This window comes from Papaver somniferum, chromosome 10 (assembly GCF_003573695.1).
Source record: "Papaver somniferum cultivar HN1 chromosome 10, ASM357369v1, whole genome shotgun sequence".
In the NCBI taxonomy this organism is placed as follows: domain Eukaryota; kingdom Viridiplantae; phylum Streptophyta; class Magnoliopsida; order Ranunculales; family Papaveraceae; genus Papaver; species Papaver somniferum.
In genome coordinates this window covers 12,915,690-12,924,768 of record NC_039367.1, presented here as the reverse complement: position 1 = coordinate 12,924,768, position 9,079 = coordinate 12,915,690, and the positions used below count along the sequence as shown (strand labels likewise).

Sequence of the window (9,079 nt, the reverse complement as noted above, 5' to 3'; positions counted from 1 at the left end):
AAGTATTATGTGATGATAAGTAGATTTTGCTATTGGCGGACACGCCTTTAACGATAAAGTTTCTTGATTTCAACGGCAGCGAAAATAACTTATAGGGTACCATCAACGTAACTTTTCTTTTTCCAAGTTATGCATGTTTTCAGCTTTGATCTTGGATATCAAGTTTTACTTCATAATCCGTCTATTGCAACAAAAAGAAATTTTACTTGAAAAAATTTGTGGCGGATTAGTTAGAGAAAGTTCACATAAACCATCATCTTCCAGAAAGGGCAATACACAAACCTTAAACCTTTCTGTGACGGGGTTTATGTATAAATTGATTGTCGATCATTTTTTTGTTATGCAGAAGCTGAAGGGACATATATCAACATAACATGATGTGTAGTTTTTCTTTACTACGTTTCAAAGTGGATTCAAGCTTAGAGAGCCATTGATTGTACAAGTAAGCCTTTTCCAATGGTTTTAGAAGATGAAAGTCAGGATTTTTTTTTTTTTCGCATTATTATAGTAGTTAACTTGGTAGTTTGTTTCTCATTTTACAGCTATAAATGAACATCCTCATACACCAACGTCTGTGCATTATATCAAACCAGCGGCTTCGCCTCTGCTTTATCTCATTCTGCCAGGTTTATTATAAGTTAGTCTCCGTAATTGTAATCAAAGGTCGAATGATAGTCTTAGTAGGACGAGTTTAGATATATATCCAGTTTACCTCCATTTGTAGTTTTTTTATTTTTCTTAAATCATAATCAGTTGAACTTTTTTGAGGGAAGGACCACTCCGTACTTGCATACTTGCAGCATCTCTCCACGTTAACCTTTTTTTATTTTTGTCGTTGTTTGCAGCTCTCACTTGAAGTGGAGGCAGATTTTTGAAAGAAACATGTACGAGTTTGAGTTTGTGCCACGTTATCCAAGTATTCACGTATCCAAATCTGTTCTTTTGTTAATATTTTGAAAATTAATGATTGAAATGACGCTGCTAGTCCAGTAACTAATGTTGTTTTTCAAATTCATTGCGAGCTTAACGAAAGCATAATTATGAATGGAAATGCGTTCAAAGCAAATGGTTGGTTCAAACTTGCACGTGTACTCGAATGCTCCTGTTTTTTTGTTCAATTTCATCATTTATTTACATTTATACGCTATCTTTTATTTTTGTGTTGCACATTTGTCAGGTTCGTTGTAATTGAGCATAAAATTTTAACATACAATGATAAAATGTTGATCATCTACGAATAATGGCCCTTTTTTTTGCATCTCCATTTTATTCCCTCTGTCTAAGGTGTAAAGGGTGAGTTTGTTTTTCAGGTTGTCCAATTAGATAGGCATACGTATTTTTGATATTATTAAATCCATGAACTAGCTTGATGTTTCTATTATTAAAATAAAATAAAACATATTGTAATAAAGAATAAAACAGGAAAGGGATGAATTTTTATGAAATCTAAATTTTTTCTTAACCTAATTAGCTACATAATATAACTTTTTTTTTAATCGGCTCCGCACCTCCGCCTTAATAACTTGGACAAAAGGAATATCAACATAAGAACATTCAAAAGCGTTAAACACGAAAAATGCATTATATATAGCTTAATAATGCAAGTATCATATGGTAGCAGTCAAACAAATACAAAATATATAAGGAGTTTAAAGGACAACAAACTCATTATATCCTCGGATAACATTTTGAAAGATAAGTTGCATCCGACCATCACAGTCTCATTCCAGACAAAGACATCCGACGGATATAAGATTTGTAACCTACTTCAATTATGGAAGTATGCATTAATAACCTTCATTATTAGTTCCTTACAAATCAAACAAATTAATGTGCTAACAAAAAATTCTTACCAATTAAATTCTATGACTATGTGAAACTCGAGATTTTTATTTAAGAAAATAGAATAAAATGATTGACTCATATAGTTTTAGAATCGAATTAGATCACCTTCGTCAATTTACAAAGACAAACAACATTAGAACATTCGCTGTTACAACATGTAAAACCCGGATTTCTGCCTTGAAATAAATTAAATGTCGTTCATCAACCTGCAAATAACATAGAACATTATGCTAAAAATACAAAAGATTCATTTTTATTTTACTCATTTTTTTAGTAACAATCGAAAAATAAAAATAAATACATACAATTGAGATTTATCTAAATAATGAATTACTAAAACTTTTCACCTCAATCATAAGCCTAATTTTAAATTAGTGAAATAAGAAAATGCTATTTTAAAGCTTATAATTGACCTAGTTAGGACATGTAGATTCGCAAGCTTGCATTCTTTGCTGCATTGCAAATGAGACAACTATCTAGCTTGGAATCATATTCCTTTTCAAAGCTATACTGACACTGAAACCTCAATCTTTTCATAAACCTCACAGACTTTTTGGGTGGTTTCCTTTTTCCTCTACATCTACTGTATTTTTTTATCTTCTCAATAATGTTTGTCTTTCCTCTATCACAACATGATTGAGCAGTATCATGTAAACCTTCAATTACTGACCCGTCACTATCACCAAATCCTTCTTTACTATCTTGATTCACCTCCAGCTTCTTAACTCCAGATTTGGTGTTGCAAATATTGAATATGGAAAACGTGTTGAGTGGTGTTACATTTCATCCAGAAAGGATTGTAATATCAATGAAGATTCAGCATAATGGTCTGAATACAATACAAAATAGTATCAAAAACCACCAATCTTTAGGGATGGACAAAAAAAATATTATTTTATGAAAAAATAAAACAATTTACCTCATATATTTATCAGGAATTATTTATTTAATCAATTACAAATTTAACCGAATTTATAACTATTTGGATGACAAATATCTAAGATTCTCATATCTACAAGTTCCCATGGGTCAAAATAATTCTTATCATAGTATTTTTTAAATCATCATGACTTAAAATTATTTTGTCTCATGTCGTGCCGTTACGGCACGGGTTATTTCTAGTCTATATCTATATTATAAGGGACAATGATGTTTTTCGACATCAATGGTTATCTATGGTTCGGATACATAAAGAAGGATCACGATGGAGCCAGTAATTTCGATGAATATCAATATTTTGAGGTTATAAAGAGCCGCCTACATTTTGATGAATAGATACAAGGGATTCCTCGTATGCCCAATTCATTAGCAACTACCAAGGTATGTATCCTTCTTATTTTCTATTCCATAATCTATTAGAGAAAATGCCCAAATTGGTGTTGAAAGCAAATCCCTAAAAATAAAATTTTAGGCTTTTCTCAATTTCTCACTTGATTCAGTAGGAGGGCAACGAAAAATACCTTTCGGAGAAGACTTTATCACCAAGACAACATTTGCTTCTTCTAATTTAAAGCTCTACTCCAGTATCAGGTATGTAATTGTCTTTGACCGGTAATCTTTAAGTATGTACGTCAGCATCATAGTTTAATTCCCACGATTGAAGAAATGATTCTAGTATGAGGTACATCCTGTAGCTCTTCTCTTCCTCATCTGTAATATGTGTGAACTATTGAATGTTTTGTTTTTAAAATTGATTTGCCCTCGTCACGTCAGTAACTATTTCCATTGCTAACATATTTAGGAATGAGACCTCCATCTTCAAACACCGATACAGACCTCGAGCGATTCAGACGATTTCGTCCCGGTTCGTAACGATGAGATGGTAGTTAATCTTTATCAGCTTGCCTGCGGACTTCCTATGCATGTAGACTCTTTTACTTGTTCGCTTCTTGATGCATGGGGAATTTCAGCACATCAAATGCATCAGTCACTTTGTTTTGCATTGAAGCGGGTGCTTTCAATCTCCATCGCTTACTATCGCTTAATTAATTCCAACAGGTAACGTTCTTCTTCTTTTTCTAACCGCTTGTTATATTGAATTAATCTTGGTCGCTTAGCAGGAAATGCACATCCAAATGGTCCTGAAGTTGATGATAGCAGCGACGCTCGTATAGAGAAATTCGTGATGTGTCACTTTCTGATGACTTTGTTGACTGGTGTTATGATAGAGATCTGAATGCAAATGAAATCTCAGCCCCGACTCCTGCTGTTCCTCTTAACCAAAGACCAGGAGTTACTGCCATCGAATCTGACTCAGAATCTTACGACTGTCATTCTCCAAAGGCACCAGAAATGAATTCAATGGAGACTGATCACTGCCAAGGATCATCCTCTCCTTTTAGTTTGATTAGAATTCGTCGAAGACATTCACAGCTGGCGATAATTCCTCGGATGCCCATGACTTTGGAGCTAGTACCGGTAGAAAAAGGCTCAAGAGGCTTCGAAAAGGTGATCAGCCCCCTCCCTTTGCATTTAATGGTCGACGTCCGAAAATTCCTCTTTCGAGAAGCGAGCTTGTGTGGCTCGAAAGGTGGATTTTCCCCTGTGCTTGACGGAAATAGAGAGAGCACGACTTCTGGTTCTAGCGATGAGGTTCTTGGAATGAACACTGAAAATTCTGACGATATTTCTTCCGGTTGTCCTAGTCCTTTTATCGACTTAGGTGATGCTGAAGTTCCTTCGGGAAGAGAAGCCGTAAGAGGAAATGATTTCTCCAACACGCTATTTGCATCTAGCAAAGACACGCGACAGCTGCCCATGACGATGTTTTATCACCAGGTACATCTATACATATCTCATAATCTCTATGCTTGATTACCCCAAATTTGATGATTGAATTCTCACTCTTGTATACTTCAGGTCGCAGAGATCCTACTCAAGATAATGGAGAAAAAGTTATCCAACCATCCTTGCCACCTGAACCTTTGTCTGCCTTCGAAGTATTTCCTGACGTTGGAATGATGGGAAGCGGCTCGACTAACCCTTGTTCGGAGAATGAAAATGTTAGAGTATACCGACCCACTTCGATCCCGCAATCTGATCCTGGCATTAGACGATCTGCCGTTGCCCCTCCATCTCCAGTCCAGCCGATATACGAGCCTGACTACAACATTTTGCTTAAAACCATGACAGAACATTTCAACCAGGTAAGTGAATCGATCAATCCACTATTCGTGCCCTTGGTTAAATGACACGCCTCGTACTCGACTAATTTAAAGAGGCTAGCTCGATCACACATTTTCTTATATATCAAGATTCGAAGCACTAGTTTAATGCTTAGCCTAACACTGAATTCCAGTGGAAGAGGTTACAGCGAATGGTTACTCGGCTGGGACTTTTCACCAGCTTAATTAGTATATATCCACATGCTTATTTGCTCAAGTTGCTTCCTTGCTTCCTTAAAATGGCGGCTCATTTCTTGTATACATCGAGTAGCTAAGAGGATAAGAAGCATAATATGATTTACTCTTTCCGTGTAGTTTCTGAAATCCGCGATCCAACTAAATGATGCGCAAAAACAAAACAACGTGCTTTGGAAGGTGGTGCTGATGTCGGTGTGAGACAGGAAATCACATGGTAGGAGAGCGAAAATGCTGAGTTGTCTACTGCTATAAGGGTGCTGACCGAAGAGTTGGCTGGAGCACGCCAGGAATTAGCTAACTCCGAATCCCATGTTTTGCAACTGCAACTATCCTTGGACCAAATCAGGGATGTACTTCAAGATTCTTGGGGGTACTTGAAAAGGCGAGGGTCTAACAACACCACCCAATATTTCGCTTAGCAATCTGTATGGACAAACTCCAATATACTTTTTATGAGAATCAACTAGACAGTTAGACTCAATCAATAAAAAAATATATCAAAGAGTTTATATCTAAATCTCTCGATTTAATCTTACTCAAGCAAACTGCGAGTCTCGATTAAAGAGAGATAACTTGGATGGTACCAAAGACCAATATCCAAGTATCAATCAATATAAATCAACAACCGTTAGGTCGGATTCTCCAATTGATTGATCTAACACACAACCTGTATTATTTCAATTATATAACAAATATAATGCGAAAAAGAAATAACACAGACACCAGAAGTTTTGTTGACGAGGAAACCGAAAATGAAGCAAAACCCCGGGACCTAGTCCAGATTGAATACACACTGTATTAAGCCGCTACAGACACTAGCCTACTCCAAGCTAACTTTGGACTGGACTGTAGTTGAACCCCAATCAGTCTTCCACTAATCCAAGGTACAGTTGCACCCCTACGCCTCTGATACCAGCAGAATACTACGCAGTTGATTTCCTTAGATGATCTCACCCACAACTAAGAGTTGCTACGACCCAAAATCGCAGGCTTTGACAATAAACAAATCTGTCTCACACAGACAAGTCCATCAAAGGGTCAATCTGTATCCCACAGAAAAACCCTAAAGTTTTTGTTCCGTCTTTTGGTATATAATCAAGGTGAACAGGAACCAATTGATAATCCGGTCTTATATTCCCGAAGAACAGCCTAGATTAATCAATCACCTCACAACAATCTTAATCGTATGGTAGCGAAACAAGATGATGTGGAATCACAAACGATGAGACGAAGATGTTTGTGATTATTTTTTATATCTTGCCTATCGGAGATATCAAATATCAAGCCAATCAATATGATTGTACTCGTACGATAGAAGATGCAAGTTCAGATCACACAACTACGATAAAAGTAGTATCGGTCTGGCTTCACAATCCCAATGAAGTCTTTAAGTCGTTAACCTGGTTTTAGAAGAAGAAAACCAAAGGTTAAAGGAGAACCGACTCTAGAACGAAACTAGTATCACACGTAAGGTGTGGGGATTAGTTTTGCAGAGTTGCTAGATGTTCCCTTTTATAGTCTTTCAAATCAGGGTTTCGCCTTGGTCACAAAGCAAACACTATCCACCGTTATATGAAAACCTAATTTAGATTCAAGCTAAGATATCTCAACCGTTAGATCGAAACCTTAGCTTGTTATACACAAATGAAATGCACGCTTCTAGGTTTGTTAACCGTACCAAAACGTGTGCATTGTTGGTTCAACAATAGTCAACCAAAAGGTTAGCCATTTGAGCATTTCATACCAACCATTTTCTTCTTCACCATAACTAGTTCAAATGACTCGTATGAACTAGTTAGAGAATTGTTCAATTGCAAGGAAATCTTATGTACTACACAAGACACAACTGAAGCAAAGATGATTTGATTCACTTCAATTGGTTCATGAACTTTATAGCCACGTTTTGAAAAAGAATTCCTTATTCTTTATAAGTTTAAGTTCAGAAATCATCTTCAGATATATAACCTTCTCAAATTCGCAGACTAGGTTCGCGGACTTAAGATACTAGACAGAGTTCACAAACTCCAGCAGAAATTCTCGGGATGAGAACTTTGCCGGTTCGCGGGACTGGGTTCGCGGACTTGGCTCACACAAGTAGTTTGTTAACTCCAGCAGAAATTCTCGGGTTTAGAACTTCGGCAGTTCGCGGACTTGGATACAAGCCATTCTTCCAGTATATGACTTATGCACATATGTGTTTCCATAACATACTTATGTCCATTATTGGTTATGTAATCTAAACTCTCATTCCAATCATTGAAACATTCTTAGAGGACGTTATATAGTTGTTACACTATTTCTCGTCAAAGCAATTTTCAAAGTGATTGAAACATATCATGACTTTCGTCACTAGGTAAATAAAAACATGGTCGAAGCGAATCGCTTACCAACACATATTTCGAGATATAGATAGGCGAGGTATACTCGGCTCGGAATACCAAATGTGTATAATCTAACTCTATATATATAGCATACGACTTTTTGTCTCAAGAAATAGGAGATAGAATAAATAGAATTTTGAGTGACAGATAAGTTCAAGTCTTCACATACCTTTTTGTCGAGAAGTTCCACCGGTTCCTTGAGTAGTTCTTCTACTTGTATGATGAATCACCATGAAGTCCTTGAGCTCAACTACACTTACTATCCTAGTCCGAGACTTAACTATAATAGACTAGAAATCAAGACTTATAGTTTTGATCACTAACATTGACAAGCATGCTTGATATAGCAACAACATGCGAGTTAGACTGAGCAGTGCTCTAACAATCTCCCCCTTTGTCAATTTTAGTGACAAAACTATTAATACATATGGAATACAAAAAATATAATGAAACTTTAGTAACTCCTATTCCACATGTCTAATCTTCAACATTCCTCGAAATCTTCGTCCTTCCAAGTACTCCAATGATCCCAAAGGTTGTAAGTTTAGCATCACCGTTGTTGAAGATCCGTAGCTATAACAATGAGAAAGCATTGGTCTCGATCATTGTTATACAGTGGCATAGTATTATTATACAGTGTCAAAGTCCAATTGTATCACAACTTTAACAATAATACTATGGTGATATGTATCACTCCCCCTGAGTCAATACTCCATCTCGATCATGGATCAATGAAGATCAATACTGTGGAATACACAAGGATCTATTCTATTTTCAATCATTATATGCATAACAATAATAGACTTTATCCTTGTTCACAAAAGATTTTAACCTATATTCCATCAAAGGATTGACAATATAGGCTTAACTTTTGTATTTGTCAAAAGTCTATTCATCCTTAAATCAATACATGAATATCGATCATGAACGACTTTACTTTTGACACAATATGGGGCAACATAGTTCACGGACGTAAACACCAATATCCCATAACAAATTGCAATATAAAAAATCATAAAGATTAAATACTGCAAACCATCATTCTCCAAATATTTTTAGAATTTAAAATCAATAAACCTAAAAAATAACAAAAGAAGATGAAAACATAATAGCTATATGTAGTCACAATCATCGCTATTCCAAGCACTAGTTATTCTTCCAACTAAGCCAAAAAGAAGACATACTAGGCGTCAATATCTTTGAGAAATTCTTTATCATTCCCGAACTCCTTGTCATCAACCGCCATTGGTACATAAGGTTCGTGGAGAAAGGAGTTAATATCAACAAACCGTCTTGGCTGGTGATGTTGAACCAGGGCTTTCTTAATTTCCAAAGATCTTAAAACACAAGCCTTTATTTCACCGATCTCCTTTCTTACTTCCTTTAACTCATCAAGAACATCGGAAAACTTCTGAGAGTTAGAAGGAACAACCCTTGGCTTTCTTGTATTCCTCCTTTTTCTTTTCAAGGATGAAAATACTGGAAATTTCT

The 9,079-nt window shown here is 36.0% G+C and overlaps 1 protein-coding gene across 4 annotated transcripts; it reads left to right on the top strand.

Moving 5' to 3' along the window:
* Positions 1–2,956: 2,956 nt before the first annotated feature.
* LOC113315104 lies at positions 2,957–5,724 on the top strand. 4 transcript variants are annotated; one of them, XM_026563421.1, is made up of 6 exons: positions 2,958–3,165; positions 3,288–3,375; positions 3,587–3,843; positions 4,014–4,623; positions 4,705–4,991; positions 5,325–5,724. In XM_026563421.1, the coding sequence occupies exons 3-5, from the start codon at positions 3,665–3,667 to the stop codon at positions 4,804–4,806; spliced, it is 891 nt and encodes a 296-aa protein (XP_026419206.1). In that variant the 5' UTR covers positions 2,958–3,165; positions 3,288–3,375; positions 3,587–3,664; the 3' UTR covers positions 4,807–4,991; positions 5,325–5,724. The 4 variants fall into 4 exon arrangements, 3 of the variants coding, with proteins under 3 accessions (XP_026419207.1, XP_026419206.1, XP_026419205.1); XM_026563420.1 differs by having other exon boundaries at positions 3,285–3,375; XM_026563422.1 differs by having other exon boundaries at positions 2,957–3,165; positions 3,288–3,843.
* The last annotated feature ends 3,355 nt before the right edge of the window (positions 5,725–9,079 follow it).

Coding starts and splice junctions, on each gene's coding strand:
- LOC113315104 (XM_026563422.1), top strand. CDS start 3,665: ATGGTAGTTAATCTTTATCAGCTTGCCTGCGGACTTCCTATGCATGTA. Junction 3,844..4,013: donor CGCTTAATTAATTCCAACAG/GTAACGTTCTTC, acceptor GTGTTATGATAG/AGATCTGAATGCAAATGAAA. Junction 4,624..4,704: donor TGACGATGTTTTATCACCAG/GTACATCTATAC, acceptor TGTATACTTCAG/GTCGCAGAGATCCTACTCAA.